The sequence below is a fragment of the Ranitomeya variabilis genome, chromosome 4 (genome assembly GCF_051348905.1).
Source record: "Ranitomeya variabilis isolate aRanVar5 chromosome 4, aRanVar5.hap1, whole genome shotgun sequence".
NCBI lineage: Eukaryota > Metazoa > Chordata > Amphibia > Anura > Dendrobatidae > Ranitomeya > Ranitomeya variabilis.
The window spans coordinates 21805849-21829884 of NC_135235.1; the positions used below are offsets into that span (position 1 = coordinate 21805849).

Here is a 24036-nt window from a genome sequence, read left to right on the forward strand (position 1 = left end):
GTAAGGAATGTGATTGGAGGATAGGGGGAAAGTCAAATGCAATAGAATGTAACAGGTTAACTTATCAGTCTCTGTGCGCTGGAGAAAGGCGGCAGGAAGATCCCACGATGGTGCCTCAGGCGGCGCAAGATGTCTCCGATCTGGTCCCGCAGATGGTCGATGCATTTTCTCCTTGCGACGACGAATCCTCCGGGTTCTTCGGCACGCGGTCTCCTGATACGTGCACACGGTGAGGCAGAAGTGATGGTCGGAGGCACAGAAGAAGCAGAGAGCTCAGTGAGCAAGGCCGCAGTAGGAGCACACAGTCCAGCAGGCACAGCCACAGGTGCGGGCCGGTCCTCAGCAGACACTGCAAGGATGGGACTAAGCGGTGCCTCCGCGGTGGTGAGCGGTGCGAATGTCTGTACTCTATCCTGGTCACTACCCAGTGAGGAATTCTCTCTGGGCTGAGGGTAGGAAGCATCGGCAGCAGCAAGCAGGTGTGGGTCCGTGAAGAGGGAGTTAACCGTCTTACTACTCACAAGCTCGGTCCCCGCCAAGTGTCCTGTCTTCCCGCTCAAACTGCTATTTAAGTCCGACCCGCCCCCATCAGTCAGGTGCCCTGTACTGCTCCGGTCAGCAATTTCTTCCCCCTGCAACACTGGTGACAGCCCCGACGGTTCCAGCCCAGATACACAGGAGAGACAATCAACTTGGTTCTCCCTACACATACAAAATACATGCTGCCCCCAGGCTGAGGGCACATTCCCAATGTTATTGCATACTGGTCGCCTCACTTGGGTCTTATACAGCTTTTTCTTCACCTCTACCAACAAGTGTTGGATTGGGTTGAGGTCTGGGGACAATCCAGCACCTCTACTTCATTGTCATCTACCCATTTCTTTTTCAATCTCTACGTGTGCTTTGTGTCATTGTCCTGTTGGAACACAATGTCATCCTTTTCATGCCCATAGTACTCGAATGTACAATGTAACTTGTCTTGTAGGATACTCACCTATAGCTCAGCATTGAGACCATCAAGTATTCAGCTCCTTTGTCTGTGAAACAACCCCATATCATCAGTCGTCCTCCATCGAACATGACTGTTCCTTCAATTTCTCGCTCCGTTAGCCCCTTTTTACCTTGTTTTATGCATACCCATTTGCACCCACCAGAGCCATCTATTGACTTTCTTCTCATTGCTCTAAATCCCTCGTTTCCATTCTTCCACTTTTCATACTTGTTTGAAAACTTGAGCCGACTCTTCTTTTGATGATACTGAAGTTGAGGCTTCTTCACCTTTTTTCTGGCCACCATTCCAGACTTGTGTAATGTTCTTACATGGACGTCTGTGATCTCACTATTATGAAGCTTACGAGTCTCCTCCACTGTTGTGTTTGTCGCACCAGAACTGATAGACCTTGTGCTGAACCGACTTGTTGACTCTGATATTTTGCCTGGACGTCCACCTCTTGGCTTCTGAATGGACGGACTTCATTTCGTGTTCTTCCAGCTGTCATGGCGCTCACATGATGCAGTTTGGCAATTTTCTTGGCTAATAGACCGCTAGCGATGAGCTGGATGATGCTGTTTCTCTTTTCTTGGGAAATCAAATTCAAGGCTACTCCTCGATTCGAACCAGTGACCCCTCACTTGTGAATCAGCCTAATAACACACTGAGCTATTAGGGAATGTGAGAACTGGTTGTAATTTGTAGTATTCAGGAATAAAAGATTCTTCCAGCACCAGGAGCAAAACAACAACAATGCAGCAACATGATGAGAATCTGCATAACTGATCATATGCTAAATAGTCACAGGTCACATTTATGTATGAGATAGAAAAGATGATTGTCTATAAAATGACAGTTGTCTCACGTTAGAAGCAGAAGTGGACGGTGAGATATGGAGCCTGAAACATACCCTTTTGCTCTTCACTGTAGATGCCGATAGTGGGCGGTGAGTGGGTTCCCCTGTTTGTCCAGCGTCCTGGCACTTGCCTGGGTGTGTCAGGTGGTGACGGCGGCCCTTGGCTCTGTCTATCTTCATGCTAAGGATCTGCAAAGTACAGATTCATCTCCACCATAAACTGGCCAATGTATCATGGAAAGGCCTCGCGTAACCAAACGGCACCTTTCTCCTTCCCACCCAATGAGTCTCTCTTACTTAATACCCAACCCCTGGTTGATACATTAATTTCATTGTCTCTCGTAAGAACTAATAGACCAGCGCACATTGTCCATCTCTCCTTTGTCTTGCTCTTGATCCCACTAACTCTCTGTTTCTTACTCCAATGGTCTCGCAGATTATGCCTCGGGAGAGCATCAATGTGCTATTCGATAACTACACCTGGACCAAGGAAGAGGGTAACACCTCAGCACTGAGACACAGGAACGCCTTCATCAACGATACCGTCAGCGTCTTCGTCACTTTGCCTCTGTTCTTTGTCATGAAGGTAATGTCCACAAGGAATTAAGACTTGTGATTCCCACATTCTTCACGTGCAAACTCACATGGGTGCGAAGAAAATATCGGTTAGGTCATCCTTGGCCAACATGGTTGACATCAACTGTAGATGTTTCCTAATTTGTATTGGGCACTGCTGCCCAACTGGCAGCCACGGTGAGACGATGAGCTGTGGAGGTGATTGCAAAAGCAAAAATCCTGTGGCAACCCCAATCCCAGTTGCCACGATCAATAGCGACCGAGCCACCATAGTGGTCTTAAAAAAATTTGCTAAAATAGTTGTGGAAAAGTAGTAAAAAGGCAGTGTAAGTCAAAGTAGTTTTTGAAGGTTTTTCCAAAAGTTGTGATAGAATAGTAAATAGTCACTTATGTCTTCAATCCAATGTTGCTCCAACATTGCTCCTCCGGTGGTCCCTGCTGGCACTGAAATTGATGGCGTCCTATCCATCAATCACCACATGACTGATCACTGCTCTCAGCAGTGGGGTTTTCATGTATGACATAGGACCACTGAGACCAGTGATGGACCCCATGGGTGGCATAACTGCCAAAATCGGCACTGCGGGGGCGGAAGATGCAAGGATAAGTATTTTGTAACATTCCCTGTTCTGTCTCAGCTTTGGACACTTTCTATAGTGATCATTTATTTCATTATTCTCCCCCCCCCCCCCCCCGCCCTTCTCCCCTTTAAAAATCCCCAACCTTACAGAATATAGCAACAAACAAAGTAATTCTACATCAATAGAAAACTAAAAAATCATGATTTTCAGACTTCGGAAGCAAAAAACAAAAGAAGTTGCAGCATACATAAAGGGATATTTCCATCTTATACGCTTACAGCATAGCCACAGGATGGATAGATTGCTCGGCAATTTTCAAGAATACAATGCCAATCAATGGAGAAGGTAGCGAAAGTGGGCAGCACCTCCCCCTATACTTGAGAGGTGCTCAAAATGGGGGCCCAGACGTAAGACCCTCATCTATCATACTTTAATGGCTTTTCCTAGGGATATATTATAAATGTAAAAGCTTGGACTAACCCTTTAAGGCCCAACCTGCACCCTTGAGGGGTTAAAGTATCGGTCTTGTTCCATTTTCTTGATCCCATTATTTCTTCCTCTCCTTATTTGCCTGGAGGTGGATTTTATTTACTGGAGAATTTTTACAACTGTTTCCCTATAGTGACAGGTTTATGATCTCTGTAATTTATGGTTTCCAATTCTCCTTTTTATTTGCACCAATTACATTTCTATGTTAAAAGTAAACTAGAAAGTCACAGGAGTCCGATCATATTAATGCAAAGTGCTGTAGATGAAATCTGTAGATGGAGACATGTCAAATCTGGCAAAAATCCAGCGATAAATGGAAATTTCACATAGGGCTAGGTTTAGAGTTAGGGTAAGGGATATGGTTAGGGCTAGGTTTAGGGTTAGGGCTAAGTTTAGGGTTAATGAAAGGGATATGGTTAGGGCTAGGTTTAGGGTTATTGTTAAGTTTAGGGTTAGCAAAAGAGATAGGGTTAGGTTTAGGATTAGGGATAGAGTTAGGGCTTAGAATGGAGTTACAGATAGGGCTAGTGTGATAAAATGGCCACATAAAAAAATAGTAAAAAAATCAAATGTGGTAAAAACATAAAAATGTATAACTATTTATTTCTTAAATTTTATGCCTGATTTCGACAGATAGGTGAAAAAAGAGGGCCAAAAGGCAAGCTTGAAATATGTATTTTCTTAAAATACAATACATATGCTTGTGTGATACTAGACTGGTGAAAGTCACTCCAGAGCGCTACTGGTCCATGGCTTACTGGTTTCAAAATATTCAGCAATCCTTGCCCCGGGTGCTGGTAGCCACGCTGTGCCACTGCGTTGTTCATATAGCGAACTCTTGTTATCACCAGACTTTGTCTTACGTAATGAATCTTCTTAAATCCAACCTGAAGTCATCCCTGGTCGTGGCCAAAAATTGGTCATTGACATCCGAGGACGGTCTCTGTTTCCAGCCCCCGAGGACCTACATTCAGATGTCTCATGTTTTGCACATATTAGTTACATTTCTCGACCTTGTTACTGATTACTGGCCGGTTATTGACATTGTTCTTTTGCTTCTGTTTCTTTTCCAGTTCATGATGTCGGTCATCGCTACCACAATGCCGATACCCTGTGGGGCCTTCATGCCGGTGTTTATATTAGGTGAGTTGTGTAGAAGATGATGGCTTCAGCCGGACGTTGATTTCCCAGCCGACCTCCCATCTCACCATAGATTAATATCTGCATGCTGAGCTCTGCGAGCCCTCTACTGCATCACATATCGCCTTCTCTCTAGGGGCCGCCTTCGGGAGAATCGTCGGAGAGTTGATGGCCTATCTCTTTCCCGATGGAATCCTCTTTGATGGGATTGTCTACAAAATATTACCGGGGGGCTACGCCGTGATCGGTGACTATCTCCTGACTGATAGAAGTTCTCCAGCTTTATAGTTTGCAGTCTGATAGGATAATAACTAACCTGTAACTAATGTTACATTCATGTTATTAATAGACAAATAACGGATCCGAATCACAGATTATCTGTAGACAAAACCGGAGAAAAATCATCACAGAAATATCTATTCACCGTACATACGGTATATACTGCATCCCAGACAGTGGCATGGGCCCTTGTAGCATTCTAAATCCTATAAAGACATATGTGGGGCCTCCCTCATAATGTAATTATGTCCCCTATCCTGACCCCTCGCAGTAATATATGTCCCCCGTCCTGGACCCTTCCACTAATATATCCTCCTTCCTTTTTTAAACCAATAAATTTTTATTAGGATTATACCAGTAACATGCATATAGTATAAGAAAGATCAAATCAAATGTCAATAACAGCAATCATGAACATAGATCATGAAGGTAACAAGTAAAGTGATCAAAGTAAACAGGGAGAGAGGGAGAAGGGAGGAGAGCAGCATCACCATTTACTAAATATGTATAGTATAAAGTAAGAGAACCATAAAATAAAACATTCACAGCGTAGTCTAGTGAAAATAAAAGAAGTGGGACCAAAGAGAGTCAGGGAGGAACCTTAACTGTGTTATGAACAGATGATAACCAGGGGTCCCACCAATTCAGAACTTTAGTTTTTTGGTCTAAATCGTGTGCAAGCATAATTTCATAATCACAGTGAGAATTTAAACGTGAAATCGTTTCAGATAGCGTAGGGAGAGCTGATGATCTCCAATGCGCTGCTATAGTTTGACGCGACGCAATTAGGGTATTTGTTATAATGGGCCTAAGTATACAAGGAAAAGCTTCCAAGTTTAAACCCAATAAAGCTAGGGAGGGAGTTAGAACTATGGGAAGACCTGTGAGGGAACAGAGGAGGTCACCCACAGAAGTCCAGAAACGATTCACCTCGGGACAGAACCACCACATGTGAACATCCGAACCTAATTCAGAACAACCCTTCCAACATGTAGGGGAGAGGGAAGGGGTCGGACCACGAAATTTGGCAATTCGAGCTGGGGTTAAATACCAATTAAACATAAGTTTTTTCGATTGCTCCAGATGATTAATGCAGCGAGTAAAATGAGCAGCATGGCCTGAAGCAGACAACCATTGTTCTAAGGGGGCAGAAAAGCCAAGCTTGGACTCCCACCTAACCATATAGGGGAGTTTAGTCACGTAACGTGAGGCAAGGAGGGCTTTATATATAATAGAGACTCCGCGGCAGGATCGATTATTTTGACCAAAAAGGGCTTGTAGCGATAGGTTAATTTCAAACGGGTCATACACTGGAATGGATACCGCATTTAAAAAATGTCGGAGTCGAAGGTAGGAGAACAAGGCTGTGGGAGGAAGGGATAGTTTAGCAGAGATGACATTAAAAGGGGAGATACTGCCCCGCTCCAGAAGGTCAGACAAGAGAGTTATGGGAGTGAGATCATTCACCTAAGAGGCAAAGGACATCCCTCCCATAAGGGCACTCACCGCCTGCAGTGAAATATACTTAAAAAGAAAAGGAAAGTGTGAGTTCTTAAATTTTTGCCAGGGCGCGAGGGTACTTTGAATAGAACTAAGGGTGAAAGGAGGAGAGACTCGACGAAGAAGGCTCATTTCCAAGAGAAGTCTAATCGAACCCCGCGGAGAATAAAATGATTCAATTTGTAGCCATTGTGAGGGGGGGGATTCTAACCACCAAATTCTAGCTATATCTAAGACGATTGCCGAATAATACGCTGAAATATCAGGCATTCCAAATCCGCCTTTAGAGAATGGGAGGGTCAGAGTGGACATCGCAACTCTGGGAGTTTTGTTATTCCAAATGAAACGACTCAGGACTGATTGGAAGAGGTTTAAGTATTTTTTAGGGAAAGGAAGGGGGATACATCGGAGTAGATAAAGAATTTTAGGGAGAAGCATCATTTTAACAATTTGAATTCGAGCTACCCAAGATAAATTATGGCCAGCATAGTCCGCGCATAATAAACGGATAGAGGAGAGCAAGGAGTCGCAATTAACTCTAATAATATGTTTGATGGGGGAGATGTGGATTCCCAAGTAGCGGAATCCGCCATGAGTCCAACTGAAGGAGAATTGTTCGGAAAGAATTTGTTGAGAGGAAGAGGAGAGGTTAATTGGAAAGATCGAGGATTTAGAAAGGTTGAGCTTATAGAAAGAAGCATTAGAAAAATCCGAGAGAACAGACATGATAGAAGGAAGAGAAATAGTAGGATTCGTGCAAGTGAGAAGGACATCGTCTGCGTAGAGACTAATTCTATGATCTAACGGACCCACAGATATGCCTGAGATAGCAGGGTGAGTACGGATAATAGCAGCTAAAGGCTCCATAATAAGAGCAAAAATTAGAGGGGAAAGGGGGCAGCCCTGGCGTGTCCCATTTGAAATTGAAAAGGTGGAGGAGGAAAAGCCACCAGCTTTAACAAAAGCGCCAGGAGACGAGTATAAGGCCATAATGGCTGACTTAAATATACCACTAAAAGCAAACTTATCCAGGACCGCATCTAGGTACCCCCAGTGTACACGGTCAAAAGCTTTTTCAGCATCCAGGGAGACGAGTACACCGGGGGAACCTCTCTTCTCAAGAAGCTCCAGGAGATTTATAGTCCTTCTTGTGGCGTCTCTGGCTTGACGTTCAGGGATGAATCCCACTTGGTCCAGCCCCACCAGAGACGGAAGTACTATTTTGAGACGGTCCGCTAATAGTTTAGAATAAATTTTTAAATCACAGTTAAGTAAAGCTATCGGACGGTAGCTGCTCGGGTCTGTGGGGGGTTTCCCCGGTTTTGGTATTGTAGAAATGGACGCTCTTAGTCCTTCAGGTTTAATGCGACCTTCACATTGCCAGAATTGGAAAAGAGATAACAGATGAGGAGCTAAAAGAGAGGAGAAAGAAGAGTAGTATTGATAGGGGAAACCGTCTGGGCCAGGAGCCGAGCGTTTTTTAGAAGACCGAATTACATCTAGAATTTCGGAAAGGGAAAAAGGTTTGTTAAGAAAATCTAAGTGCTCTGTGGACAAAGAGGGGAGATTAGCTTTTGAGAGGAAATCAGAAATAACCACAGGTGAGGGTTGCGGGGTAGAGGTGGAGGAAGACAAGTTGTAAAGATCGTTATAGTAAGATCGGAATTGTTCGGCAATTAGAATAGGATTGCGAATTGTATCTCCCTGAGGAGAGATGACGTGGGAGATTCTAGAACGGATCTCCGTTTTTTTAATTCGACGGGCAAGGAGGGCACCAGCTCTATCTCCCATACTGTAATAATTGGATTTGATCTTTTTCAACTGGAGTTCAACACGCGAGAGAAGAAGGGAACGAAGTTCATTCCGGGTTCTCATTAAATCCGCAAGAGTTTTAGTATCTTGTGAAGACAGCAGAGAAGTTTCAAGATCTTTGATCTTGGATAGGAGGGAGTCCAAACTCGCATTATATTGCTTTTTAGCATAAGCTGCCAATTTAATCAAATGACCACGCATTACGGCTTTATGAGAGAACCACAAAATATCTGGAGCAATATCCTCAGTTTTGTTGAAAAGAAAGAATTCTTTTAGGTGAGAGGTAAGAGTGTCAAGATTAGTCATTGAGGTTAGGAGGTGTTCATTCATTTTCCAGGAAGTTAGGGGTGAGTGGGGAGTGGAGTCAGAGAGAGTTAAAGTAATAGGCGCATGGTCTGACCAAGAGATAGTATCAATGCTAGCCGCAACACATAAGGGGAGAAGAGAGTCATTTACTAAGAAGTAATCTATACGACTAAAGGATTTATGTCTCGGGGAAAAGAAGGTATAGTCACGTTCGTTACTATGGAGGTAGCGCCAGATGTCGTGTAAATGAAAAGAGGCGGTAGTGGGGGCCAGGTCAGATCTAAACGAAAGGGGATTCGAACAGTCGAGAGCTTTGTTAAGGGGGGCATTAAGATCGCCCGCAATTAACTTGTGTCCCACCATAGAGGGAGATAGATCATCTAATAATGATTTAAGAAAAGTGTTTTGCTTGGAGTTCGGGGCATAAATCGCTAGTAACGAGAACAGAGCTTCATTTAAACGGCAAATCACGAGTAGATATCTTCCCTCAGGGTCTGGTAAAACTTTAATTAGCTCAAATGACAGATTAGCGCTAATAAAAATCGCCACCCCAGCTTTTTTATGCTGTGAATTGGAAAAAAAACGGTGCGGATAAAAACGTGAGACTATTCGGTGGTTATCTGCACTTAAAAGATGGGTCTCTTGTAAAAACACTACATCTGCGCGCGCTTTTTTAAGTTGACCATATAGGAGCGAACGTTTTGAGGAGAGTTGAGACCATTAACATTCAAGGCTAATACCGATGTAGGCATAATGAAAGACTGGTTGAACTCCTGTGACTCCCATTGGATCAAAAACTAATGCTATCAGTGTGCTGCTTAAAAGGAGGGACAGGTGAGGGAAAAAAAGGAAAGGGAACATAACTACAAAAACATAACACAATAAAACAGTCGCAGACAAGCGACAATGAGAGCATAGGAGATAAAACCTACAACAAAATCTCAGAAGTGGACAGAGAAATGCAGGGTCTCGTGCCCTATGACAGGGGAGATCCATTTCTCTTAGACATTTAACGGACTTAATTACAAGAAGTAGTTTAAGTAAAAAAAAGAAAAGGAGAAACAAAAACAATTTGGAGCGAAAAAAAAACGCTCTGCGGGGCATTGTTTCCAGGTGTAGGTGTTAAGGAGAGGAACGGTGAAGGGGGGAGACAGGAAAGGGAGAGATAGAGGGAGAGAGGGGGTTGAAAGGGAGAGAAGGGGGAGGGGGGGGAGAGAACAATATTACAACCTAGAAAGCGAGAGAGAAAATTAACAAATAAAAAAAAAGACAATCAAATCAAGAATTAAACAGGAGACCAGGAAGACGGTCCCCTGGGCAAGGTAATCATAAAGAGAATATAGACCAGATCAGCCAGGGATTACTTAAGCGATCCTCCACTCTGCATCAATCCTTCTTCCACTAGAGCCAGATTTGTCAGAAGAATCGTTTCCCGGGCGGTGAGAAGCTTTAGAAGGGGAGGCTGTGAGAAAGTTCCAAGATTTCAAAAGTTGCGCTGCTTGAGCCGGAGTAAGGCAGACATGAGTAGAATTGTCTCTCCGAATAATAAGGCGTGTCGGGTGACCCCATCTGTATGGCACGTTTTTGTCGCGAAGCAATGCTGTATAGGGCTTAAACGTGCGGCGTATGGCAAGGGTGCCTGGTGAGAGATCCGGATAAACCTCCAGCTTTGCGAAACGCTCAGAGAGGGAGGACTTTGCCCTTAAAGCTTTTAAAAATGATTCCTTGGCTTCAAAGAAATGAATCCTTGCGAGGACGTCACGAGGGAGATCCGCACGGAAGCCAGAGGGTTTCTGGACTCTGTGAATTCGGTCTATTTTTAGGTCTCTGGGATCCAGATCAGGCAGTACTTCCACCATAAAATCCTGCAGAAAGGGTCTCAGTTCCTCAGGAGAGATCAGTTCCGGAATGCCTCTAAGGCGGACATTATTCCGCCTGTGCCTGTCTTCCAGGTCACAGTTCTTTGCTTGCAGAGCTTCCACCGCGAGCTGAAGGTGATCATGCTCGTCCAAGAGGGTGTTATGAGACTGGACTAGTTCGCCCATTTTACTTTCCAAATGGTCTGTGCGATTGCCCAGATCTGCCACTTCTCCTTTAAGTTCCGTAACAATGGTCTGTATATCATCGTGGATGGAGGAGCGCAGCTCCGATAGCAGCCCTTTCATCAGGGAGAGTGTGACCGGCGTATCTGATGCAGGGTCAGGCAAGGCTGTGTCCTGTGCTTGGGAGTCTCGGCGCGAAGCTCGGACAGAGCGGGGAGAAGGGGGCGCCATGTTGGAGAGAGGCACCGCGTCTGAGCGGCCTGGCGGGAAGTAGTCTGAAACCCGCTTAGGAACCGCAGAATGCAGGTTTTTTAGTTTCCCCATTAGGAGGAGGGAAGAAGAGGTGATTCCCTTGATGAAATGAGAATAATAAAGCTGACCTGGGTGCTTTAAAAGATGCTTTAGTGCCCAGGGGAACAGGAGCTCCTGGATTAAGCAGCCTCCACCATGAGCAGTCAGGCCACGCCCCCTATATCCTCCTTCCTGACCCCTCCCAGTAATATATGTCCCCTATCTTGGCTAAGAGGCCTGCAGCTGACTTCAGCGTGCAAGCGACGGTCAGCGCATGACGTCACTGCCATGTGCTGCCTGCATGATGAGATCAGCTGCAGGCTTCTGATTGGCCGGCAGCGTGTATTGTGGAGCAGGGACCTGGCAGATCTCTGTGCCACAATGCATCTAAGGTAAATGTACGTCCTCGGATGCACATCCAACTGACATAAGCACTGGTGTTGGCGGGCCCCCTTCCCGCACGGGTGACCATGATCATTACGCCCCTGATCCCATGTCTATTATGTAATTATTATCGTTCCATCTATTTCATATCTATGTATAATATTCACAGTATCTATGTATTATCTATCTATCTATTTATCATCTATCTATTATTTATCTATTATCTATCATCTATCTATCTATTATAATAATAATAATAATAATAATAATCTTTATTTATATAGCGCCAACATATTCCGCAGCGCTTTACAGGTTAACAATTATCTATTATCCATCTATCTATTATATATCTATTATCTATCTATCTATTATCTATCTATCTATCTATTATCCATCTATCTATCTATCTATTATCTATCTATCTATCTATCTATCTATCATCTATCTATCTATTATATATCTATGTACCTGTCTATTATCTATCTATCATCTATCTATCTATCTATCTATCTATCTATCTATCTATCTATTATCTATCTATCTATCTATCTAGTATCTATCTATTATCTATCTATCTATCTATTATATATCTATGTATCTGTCTATTATTTATCTATCTATCTATCTATTATCTATCTATCTAGTATCTATCTATTATCTATCTATCTATTATATATCTATGTATCTATCTATTATCTATCTATCTATCTATCTATCTATCTATCTATCTATTATATATCTATGTATCTGTATATTATCTATCTATCTATCTATCTATCTATCCATCTTTTACTAGTGAGGGCAGTTTTCCTATGTTAGCACTGTCAGGGTAGCTGGATCTTCTATTATTCAGCGGGTGATTTTGGTGCCAATACCCTGATGCCCAGCACAATATGTCAGCTCGGAGGGTCCGGCCCCGGGGAGTTGCATTCTTCAGTCAGTTAGACATGGTATTATTATTCCTGGGATTCCCCTGACTTCTGGAGTTTGGCGTTGATAGAAGCTGCTTTGTTCCGTGGTGGCAGCTGTTTGCAGACGTTCAAACGCGGAGACATTTACTTTACGCAGATTCTGATACATACCCTGTAAGTCTACGTTCACATTTGCGGTCTGCACCGCAGCGTCGGGCGCCGCAGCGTCGCCGCATGCGTCATGCGCCCCTATATTTAACATGGGGGCGCATGGACATGCGTCGCACTTGCGTTTTGCGCCGCATGCGTCCCTGCGGCGCACGCGTCCGGGCACAGAGGACGCAGCAAGTTGCATTTTTGCTGCGTCCAAAATCAATCAAAAAAAGGACACATGCGGCGCAAAACGCAGCGTTGTGCATGCGTTTTGCTGCGTTTTTGTTTGCGTTGTGCGTTGCGGCGCCGACGCTGCGGCGCACAACGCAAATGTGAACGTAGCTTAAGAGTGGCGGTAATGGCGGAATACTGTGGCCTCCTTAAAGTTGAACGCCACCTGAGACCTTTAATTTAGATTAGATGTCGATAAGATCAACAAACCGAATATCAGAAATGGAAGCTTTCATATTCTGTTAGGGTACGTGTCCACGGTCAGGATGGCCGGCGGTATCGCCGCAGCGGCGAAGCCGCTCGGCGCTAAGCCCCGCCCCCTTTCTGGGACGCGATCATGCCGGATGTGTTAACTGTACACATCCGGGATCATCGCTCTCTCCCATAGGGCCCTGTGATATGCCTTGTGGGGACGCTGCGTCCCCGCAAGGTGTACGGACATGCTGCGATCTGAAAAGACGCGCAGCATGTCCGGAGTCGCAGGGAAGACTGATGCGGGTTTCCACGCATAGTGGACACGGGATTTCATCAAATCCCCTCCACTATGCTGGAACATCTGGACGCTGCGTGTTTGACGCTGCAGCTCTGCGCAGCGTCAAACACGCAGCGTTAACTGACCGTGGACACTCACCCTGACTGACAACCACTCTCCTCTCTACAGACTGGGAAGTTGTCAGCGCCCGCCCCTGCTCAGCGGTAATAGAGAGGAGCTGGAAATCTGCGGCAGATGATGACAGCTCCGCTCTCCGCCCTGTGTGCTGGGATCGGTGCAGGCGGATGTTAGCCATGTGCATGCAGATTGATACATTCCGCACTGTCAGTGATACATTGTTACACGCCGCCTTCTTGTCTTCATGCTGTTTCCTAGGGGCGGCTGCACTCACCGGAGCTGTCACTCACACCGTCTCCACCGCTGTCATCTGCTTCGAGCTGACGGGCCAGATCTCTCACATCCTCCCTATGCTCATCTCCGTCATCATGGCGAATGTGGTCGCTCAGAATCTGCAGCCCAGTCTTTACGATTCCATAATCCAGACCAAGAAACTGCCGTACTTACCCGACCTGTCCGGATGCCACGTCAGGTGGGACACAGCGCGTGGGACGATGCAGCGCGTGGGACGTGGGTCCTGTATATATGTATTCTGTATATAGGTATTACTAGTCTAATACTGATCCTGTGATAAACTCCAGAGCTGAAATCATAATTCTGCATTCTTCTAATTTCACATCTCCCAGCACCCCCTGCTTGTTCGGCATCTGCACAGAGCACGCTCTAGAGGTCCCAAATTAGTTTATGAGTCCCCATTGTGGATTACTGTAGTCTGGTTTTATTTGGGGTGTTTCCACAAACTAGTGGGGAACAAAGTATGAACACAGAGGGGCAGAATTATCTTCACTGTGTAACTTTCAGACAACACGAACTACACTAGAGAGTCATAGCCATTTACCATTGAAGCAGAAGCCGTATTTTTCCACTTTTTTAGTTCCAGGAGTAATAACTTTTATATTTTTCCATCAATGTAAGGCTATAAGGGTTTGTTTTTTGAGTTGTATTTAACAGTGGCATTATTATGGGGTACTTATAACTGGATAACAAACTTTTATTAATTCTTAGGGGTATAAAAAACAGCAACTGTGACACTGATTTTTTTGTATTTACAACTTTACATTATTGATCGTGCTACAAAAAAAGGGTTAATTTTGTCCTTTGGGTCAGTACGATTCTGGCTGCTGTTTTATTACTTGTGTGCAATAAATATTTGTATTTGTTTTTGTGTCACTAAGTTCTGAGAGCCGTTAGGCTGCGTGTCCACGCTCAGGATGGCCGGCGGTATCGCCGCAGCGGCGAAGCCTCTCGGCGCTAAGCTACGCCCCCTTCTGGGACGCGATCATGCCGGATGTGTACTGTACACATCTGGGATCATCGCCCCCCTCGCCATAGGGCCCTGTGATATTACCTGCGTCGACGCAGCGTCGCCGCAGGTAGCACGGACATGCTGCGATCTGAAAAGACGCGCAGCATGTCCGGAGTCGCAGGCCCGCCGCGTGCGGGTTTCTACGCATAGTGGACAGGGGATTTCACAAAATCCCCTCCACTATGCTGGAACATCTGGACGCTGCGTGTTTGACGCTGCAGCGTCAATCACGCAGCGTTTACTTACCGTGGACACACACCCTAAGTTGTACAATTTTCCATTAGCAGAACTATGTGATGGCCTCTTTTTTGTGTTTCCGTCGGTCCCATTTTAGGGCACAGACAACTTTCTCATCGCTTCTTATTACATTCTTTGAGAGGCAAAATAAAAAAAACATTCAACAATGGATATAACTGATGTCATCCTCATTCTGTGGACAATATGATTAAGATTATACTAATTATATATATATATATATATATATATATATATATATTTATATTTATTTATGTTTTTTATTTTTCCACTTTTTTTTTGCCGTATTCTGTAATTATTATGTGCTTCTGTGGCTACCATGTTGTTATTATTATTATTATTATTATTCATTTTTATAGCGCCATTTATTCCATGGCACTTTACACATGGATGTTTGCAACATATAAGGGTGAGTGTCCACGGTAAGTAAACGCTGCGTGATTGACGCTGCAGCGTCAAACACGCAGCGTCCAGATGTTCCAGCATAGTGGAGGGGATTTTGTGAAATCCCGTGTCCACTATGCGTGGAAACCCGCACGCGGCGGCCCTGCGACTCCGGACATGCTGCGCGTCTTTTCAGATCGCAGCATGTCCGTGCTACCTGCGGCGACGCTGCGTCACCGCAGGTAATATCACAGGGCCCTATGGCGAGGGGTGCGATGATCCCGGATGTGTACAGTACACATCCGGCATGATCGCGTCCCAGAAAGGGGGCGGGGCTTAGCGCCGAGCGGCTTCGCCGCTGCGGCGATACCGCCGGCCATCCTGAGCGTGGACACGCAGCCTTAGATTTTCGTCATTTTTTATTTAATTTTATAATAAGAGGCAGGACCGAAAGAAAAGCACAAAAAAAACTATAAATCCGGAATAAATGGTGTTTTTTTTACCGATTTCATTATATGGTGTACTTGACATTTTGTAATGATATATTTTTTTTTACATTTTATGCATGTGGTATAATTGTCATTTTAACTTTATTCTGCGAGTTGAAATTGTTGTGATGAGGACATTTAGGTTGTATTTTCCTATTTTACTACTTTTTGCACAAGAAAATAACTTTTTGTCACATTATAAAAGCCCTTTCATTTTCATATGTTTCTGTGAGAGCTCGTTTTCTGCGTAACAAACTGTTGTTTATATATATATATATATATACAGTATATATACACTCACTGGCCACTTTATTAGGTACACCTGTCCAACTTCTTGTTAACACTTAATTTCTAATCAGCCAATCACATGGTGGCAACTCAGCGCATTTAGGCATGTAGACATGGTCAAGACAATCTCCTGCAGTTCAAACCGAGCATCAGTATGGGGAAGAAAGGTGATTTGAGTGCCTTTGAACGTGGCATGGTTGTTGGTGCCAGAAGGGCTGGTCTGAGTATTTCAGAAACTGCTGATCTACTGGGATTTTCACGCACAACCATCTCTAGGGTTTACAGAGAATGGTCCGAAAAAGAAAAAAAATCCAGTGAGCGGCAGTTCTGTGGGCGGAAATGCCTTGTTGATGCCAGAGGTCAGAGGAGAATGGGCAGACTGGTTCGAGCTGATAGAAAGGCAACAGTGACTCAAATCACCACCCGTTACAACCAAGGTAGGCCTAAGAGCATCTCTGAACGCACAGTGCGTCGAACTTTGAGGCAGATGGGCTACAGCAGCAGAAGACCACACCGGGTACCACTCCTTTCAGCTAAGAACAGGAAACTGAGGCTACAATTTGTACAAGCTCATCGAAATTGGACAGTAGAAGATTGGAAAAACGTTGCTTGGTCTGATGAGTCTCGATTTCTGCTGCGACATTCGGATGGTAGGGTCAGAATTTGGCGTAAACAACATGAAAGCATGGATCCATCCTGCCTTGTATGGAGCATCTTTGGGATGTGCAGCCGACAAATCTGCGGCAACTGTGTGATGCCATCATGTCAATATGGACCAAAATCTCTGAGGAATGCTTCCAGCACCTTGTTGAATCTATGCCACGAAGAATTGAGGCAGTTCTGAAGGCAAAAGGGGGTCCAACCCGTTACTAGCATGGTGTACCTAATAAAGTGGCCGGTGAGTGTATATCTACTATATAATTGTCTAAGGGTCACTTCCGTCTTTCTGTCTGTCCTTCCGTCTGTCACGGAAATCCCAAGTCGCTGATTGGTCGCGGCAAAACAGCCACGACCAATCAGCGACGGGCACAGTCTGGCGGCAAAATGGCCGCTCCTTACTCCCAACAGTCATATATACTCCGTGGGCTGTGCTATATACTACGTGGCTGTGTTATATACTACGTGGCTGTGCTATTTACTACATGGCCGGCCGCAAACAATCAGCGACAGGCGCAGTCCAGCTGCGAATTGGCGCGGGATTTGAACCACGCTTCGCTAATTGGTTGCGGCCGGCCGAATCCTGTGTATTCAATGTATTATTCTAAAATCTTCATAAATAAACTACATACATATTCTAGAATACCCGATGCGTTAGGATCAGGCTACCATCTAGTGTATATGTATATACATATATATATATATATATATATATATATATATATATATATATATATATATATATATATATCTAATATATAAAGCTGAATGTGTGTATGTGTGTATGTCCGGGATTGGCATCTGAACCGTCGCAGCTACAGCCACAAAATTTTGCACAGTCACACGTCTGGACCCCGAGAGCTTGTGATATATAAAGAACCTGGCACCAACTTGAATTTAAGGTATTTATTCTGTAGTACGATCAAAAAACGTTTCGGCCTGGTGTGGCCTTCGTCAGTTACGTACAGTAGAATGACTGAGTGTCCACTCAGTAGATCTGATGGTTCTTATAGTTTGTCTGAAGTCTGCTTTTTGTAGCGAGCAGAGAGCACGTCTGAGTGCTGACGGTGTGCGGGTCTTGACGCGGTGTCCACCGCTGTCGGAGTGATGCCCGGGCTGAGTGGACACTCAGTCATTCTACTGTACGTAACTGACGAAGGCCACACCAGGCCGAAACGTTTTTTGATCGTACTACAGAATAAATACCTTAAATTCAAGTTGAGTGCCAGGTTCTTTATATATCACAAGTATATGGTTTGGGAACCTACCTGTGCACCACCGTAGCAGTGCTCACGTGTTTTGACTTACTGGACCCCGAGAGCGTCATAGGCTATGTTGTGAGGTGAAATTTTAACCCTGCGCTTTCCAATTCACCAAACAATTTTGCCCCTATCTACATAATGGGGAAAAAATGAAAGGAAAAGTGTTGGAGGCAAATTAACAGCTGCCAGATGTGATCAAGGGGGACTTAAAGAATGAGAGCGATGGCGCCAAAGAGTATACAGTTAGGTCCATATATATTTGGACAGAGAAAACATTTTTCTAATTTTGGTTATAGACATTACCACAATGAATTTTAAACATAACAGTTCAGATGCAGTTGAAGTTCAGACTTTCAGCTTTCATTTGAGGGTATCCACATTAAAATCGGATGAAGGGTTTAGGAGTTTCAGCTCCTTAACATGTGCCACCCTGTTTTTAAAGGGACCAAAAGTAATTGGACAATTGACTCCAAGGCTATTTCATGGACAGGTGTGGGCAATCCCTTCGTTATGTCATTCTCAATTAAGCAGATAAAAGGCCTGGAGTTGATTTGAGGTGTGGTGCTGCATTTGGAAGGTTTTGCTGTGAAGTAAACATGCGGTCAAAGGAGCTCTCCATGCAGATGAAACAAGCCATCCTTAAGCTGCGAAAACAGAAAAAACCCATCCGAGAAATTGCTACAATATTAGGAGTGGCAAAATCTACAGTTTGGTGCATCCTGAGAAAGAAAGAAAGCACTGGTGAACTCATCAATGCAAAAAGACCTGGGCGCCCACGGAAGACAACAGTGGTGGATGATCGCAGAATTATCTCCATGATGAAGAGAAACCCCTTCACAACAGCCAACCAAGTGAACAACACTCTCCAGGAGGTCGGCGTATCAATATCCAAATCTGCCATAGAGAGAAGACTGCATGAAAGTAACTACAGAGGGTTCACTGCACGGTGCAGCCACTCATAAGCATCAAGAATAAAAAGGCTGAAAACATCTAAAAAAGCCAGCACAGTTCTGGAAGAACATTCTTTGGACAGATGAAACCAAGATCAACCTCTACCAGAATGATGGCAAGAGAAAAGTATGGCGAAGGCGTGGTACAGCTCATGATCCAAAGCATACCACATCATCTGTAAAACCCGGCGGAGGCAGTGTGATGGCTTGGGCATGCATGGCTGCCCGTGGCACTGGGTCACTAGTGTTTATTGATGATGTGACACAGGAATGAATTCTGAGGTCTTCAGAGCCGCCATACTGTGTGCTCAGATCCAGCCAAATGCAGCAAAACTGATTGGTCGTCGTTTCATACTACAGATGGACAATGACCCAAAACATAAAGCCAAAGCAACCCAGGAGTTTATTAAAGCAAAGAAGTGGAATATTCCTGAATGGCCAAGTCAGTCACCTGATCTCAACCCAATTGAGCAGCATTTCACTTGTTAAAGACTAAACTTCAGACAGAAAGGCCACAAACAAACAGCAACTGAAAACCACCGCAGTGAAGGCCTGGCAGAGCATCAAAAAGGAGGAAACACAGCGTCTGGTGATGTCCATGAGTTCAAGACTTCAGGCAGTCATTGCCAACAAAGGGTTTTCAACCAAGTACTAAAAATGAACATTTTATTTAAAATTATTGAATCTGTCCAATTACTTTTGGTCCCTTTAAAAACAGGGTGGCACATGTTAAGAAGCTGAAACTTCTAAACCCTTCATCCAATTTTAATGTGGATACCCTCAAATGAAAGCTGAAAGTCTGAACTTCAACTGCATCTGAATTGTTTTGTTTAAAATTCATTGTGGTAATGTCTATAACCAAAATAAGAAAAATATTGTCTGTGTCCAAATATATATGGACCTAACTGTATACTGTACAGTTGCTAAGGTGGGGCCCCGACATGGGATACTCACCACACACGGGGATATGAACACACACACAAAATGCGCCACACACTACCACGTGCTCGAACACATATACCACCCTCAGCGCACATTTCACCACACATACACCAACCTCGCCACATAAAAGTCGAAACACAAAAGTCGCCGCTCAAAACTCGCCACGCGCAAAACTCTCCACATGCAAAACTCGCCACACGTGCAAAACTCACCTCATGGAAAACTCGCCACACGCAAAACTTGCACACGCGGAAAAATTGCCACATGCACAAAAGTTGCAACACATGCAAAAGTTGCCTCACACAAAACTTGCACATACTCAAAAGGCACCACACATAAAACTCGCCACGCGCAAAACTCGCCATGCGCAAAACTTGCTGCACACAACTTGCTACACTAACCTGTCACATGCAACTCGACACACAAAAAGTTGCTACACACATGTCGCCACACAAAACTCATCTCACAAAAGTCGCTACATGCATGTCGCCACACGCAACTCAACACACACAACTTGACACACGAAACTCGCCCTAAAACACACACAAGTCTGGTATTATCCTTCAAAAATAAAAATCTGATTAATAAGCAGACAAACTACAAGAGCAACAAATGTACCATATAGGAATCTGGCAGCTGTCAGTCACATGACCAGTCTATTATGTGTATGTGTGAGCTAATATATACTGCCAGGGGGTGGGCTCACTGTTGGCTGGCGATTTATCAGGCTGCCAATTTAGCTTACAAATACTGAGGTAAAAATACTGACCAAATAATGTGTGAACGAGGTCTAATACAGGAGGAGATGACATACAGATATATACTATATACAGGAGGAGATGACACACAGGTATATACTATTTACAGGGGAGATGACACACAGGTATATACTATATGCAGGAGGAGATGACACACAGATATATACTATATACAGGAGAGATGACACACAGGTATATACTATATACAGGGGAGATGACATACAGGTATATACTATTTACAGGGGAGATGACACACAGGTATATACTATATACAGGAGGAGATGACACACAGATATATACTATATACAGGAGAGATGACACACAGGTACATACTACATACGGGAGGAGATGACATACAGGTATATACTATATACAGGAGGAGATGACACACAGGTATATACTATATACAGGACCAGATTACCTACAGGTATATAGTATATACAGGAGGAGATGACATACAGGTATATACTATATATAGGAGGAGATGACATACAGGTATATACTATATACAGGGGAGATGACACACAGCAGGTATATACTATATACAAGGGAGATGACATACATGTATATACTATATACAGGAGATGACATACAGGTGTATACTATATATAAGGGAGATGACAAACATGTATATACTGAGGTGAAAATGAGAGGTGTGAGGTGAAAATGAAAAGGTGTGAGTGCAAAATGAGAGGAGTGAGGGAAAATAGTGGAGTGATCGGAAAATGACAGATGTGAGGTCGAAATGACAAGTGTTAGGGGGGAATGAGAGGAGTGAGGGGGAAAATAAGAGGAGTGAGGGGGAAAATGAGAGATGTGAGGGGGAAAATGAGAGATGTGATGGGGAAAATGAGAGGCGTGATGGGAAAATAAGAGAAGTGAGGTGCTATAACTAACCACAGATATTTACTATGCCCAGGCAACGCCGGGCTCTTCAGCTAGTATATATATATACATATATATATATATATATATATATATATATATATATATATATATATATATATATATATATGTGTGTGTTTTTGTGTTTTTTGTTAAATAGCAATTCTGGCATTTTCTTGTATTATTTTGTAACAGTATCCACCTTGCAGGATACATGATGATATAATTTTATAGGATTCGTCGTAAAGGATGTCACGATGCCAAATATGTGTGAATTTACAGGCATTAGTTTTTATATATAAATAAGCCATTTTTTGTATTAATAAACTAGGATTATAGGTTTTTGGAGGTTTTTTTACATAGTTTTTTTGCATTCATAATAATAGTCTCAATACCTCCCAAAATAATGATCACTATGCTGCCCCATAACAGGACCCCCCATAGAAAATACATTACCCCCATAACAGGCACAGTCCTATAATGACCCCAGCACCCCCATAAGTGGGACAGTCCACCATAAGGTCAGAATACCCCCATCATATCATTCATAGTGCGCTAATTAGCAAATTACCCCCATATTGTGCCCCCATAACGGACACATGTGTCATTTGCTGCCCAGCAAGGTCATCACTACATACGCAGAGATCCCGCCGCTGCCTTAGCTAGAAAGTAGTTATTCTGCGATGCGCCTCGTGGGGACGCGTGGACGATAATTAGATCATTCCCCAGGGCTTCCATGGCCGCTCGTAAGATTTATTTTATCTGTGTCTATAAATACGCTGCACGGGGATCTTCTGGCAGATAATGTGATCATGTGACAAATTGCCGTTAGGTTTGTCTACCTGCAAAAGTCTTAAGGGGATAGTGACTTCTTTTTTTTTTTAATAACTCTTAAAGGGATTTTATGTTTTGTTTATTAAAATTATATTTTTGAAATTTCTTCTAAGTATTTATAGATTTTTTTTTTTTAATTCTGGCAGTAAATACAACATTTTCGTGGAGGACATCATGGTGAGCCAAATCCGTTACGTGTCTTCTCACTGCACTTACAAAGATCTTCTCAATGTGCTGAAGACCTGCTCTCACAAAACGCTGCCCCTAGTGGAGTCCAGTGGTAAGACAACGGAATACTTGAGGTTTTGTCACGGGGTATATGCTGCATTCTCTTAGCGTTACACTTTTTTTTTTTTCTAGCATTTTTTTTTTTTCATAAAATGTCTGCTTTTTGGCTGCGGCTTTGGAGTCCTCCTACTCATGAGTTGCAGCTCCCACCGCCAACCTGTCGCTGATTGACAGCTGTCTCCCTATACAGCTCATAGAGAAAAAGCTGCCGATAACAATGACAAAACTGCTGGGAAGTATTAACCCGCTGGGAGGCTCAGCATTCAGTGAAAACTGCAAGATTTCTCGATCTTTTTTTCAACATGGAAAAAAAAAATCAGCTAAAATTAATTTAAAAAAAAAACAACCTCAAATTCATCATTTGCGGATTTTTTTCATGGGGAGAACATATAAACTCATTCCGGATGTCGTTCTTGGTGCAATTTGAACCAAGTTGCAATGTGGCACCCAAAAAAAAAAAAACAAATTGCAGAATTGCGACCAAACTTTCTGGCGTAATCAAATATACGCCAGGGGGGAAATAGAATTAAACTGCATCAAGTTTTGCAACTTTTCAAAAAGTCGTGACTGATAAATCAGCGGAAAACACCCGAAATCACTAAACTCTGCTCACAAAGAGAAAAAAAATCCGGCGAGCACATAAACTGGACTTAAAAAAAGGTGCAAATAAAATAATGAATTGGCTGCAAACAAAAAAATAATGTACAAAACACAGAAAACGAGACACAAAAATGCAATGATGAATCAAATCTAAAAAGTAACCAAACTTATTTTTTTAAGTAAATTATTTGTTAACCTTTGACAACTTATGAATCTTTGTGATATACTCCATTACTGTATTTTGCTTCTTTCTCTCCAAAACTAACCCCCCACCTTCGCTGAAGGTGCTGTTTTAACTGCTTAGTTCACTTTAGAAGCTGCTTTGAATTGCTGCTCTAGCAAGAATCTGTACTCAGATACATTTACAAGTGCACTGCTGGTGTAAGTGTCTCTGCCCCTCCACTCGTCTCCGCTCCCCTCCCACAATAGTGTCTGACCACTGATTCATGCTAGAGCAGCAGATCAAAGCAGCTTCTATAATTAGTTAGGCAGTTAAAACAGCATTTTCAGAGGGGTAGGGGGATTTTATTGGTTTTAGAGAGAAAGAATCAAAATAAATTAATACAGTATGTCACAAAGATTCGTAACTTTACGAACGCTGATAATTTGATCAAAAAAATAGCTTAGTTACTCTTCAAATAACATTAATCTTTAATTTTCTGATTTTGCTTTTAAAGGATATATAATGTCAATTAGGACTTTAATTTAGCACATGAGATACTTTTCTCATCCTTACGTCACTTCACATCTCATCTTAATGCAGCGCTCCATCTATGAAAACTGGAGTGCAAAACATCAGTCTTAGTGAATGGGGCCAAAGGGTTTCCTCTAGGAAACCATCAACAAGCAGGTTATCTCATGCTGAACGATCTTATTATGCTCTTATTTTGATTCTAATTGTGGACAGGTCAGCTCATAATTAATTGCCGAGAAATAGCCAAAAAAGTCAGATGAACATGTGAATATATACCGTAACACTTGCGGTAT

General features: G+C 43.4%; 1 protein-coding gene across 2 annotated transcripts in view; it reads left to right on the forward strand.

Moving 5' to 3' along the window:
* Positions 1–24036, forward strand: part of CLCN1 (chloride voltage-gated channel 1) — a 102678-nt gene that overhangs the window by 60921 nt on the left and 17721 nt on the right. For both annotated transcript variants that reach the window (XM_077258088.1, XM_077258086.1), the window contains exons 12-16: positions 2284–2433; positions 4567–4636; positions 4770–4880; positions 13411–13624; positions 22308–22441. In XM_077258088.1, the coding sequence (XP_077114203.1) occupies positions 2284–2433; positions 4567–4636; positions 4770–4880; positions 13411–13624; positions 22308–22441 (679 nt within the window). The remainder of the gene's footprint in view (positions 1–2283; positions 2434–4566; positions 4637–4769; positions 4881–13410; positions 13625–22307; positions 22442–24036) is intronic.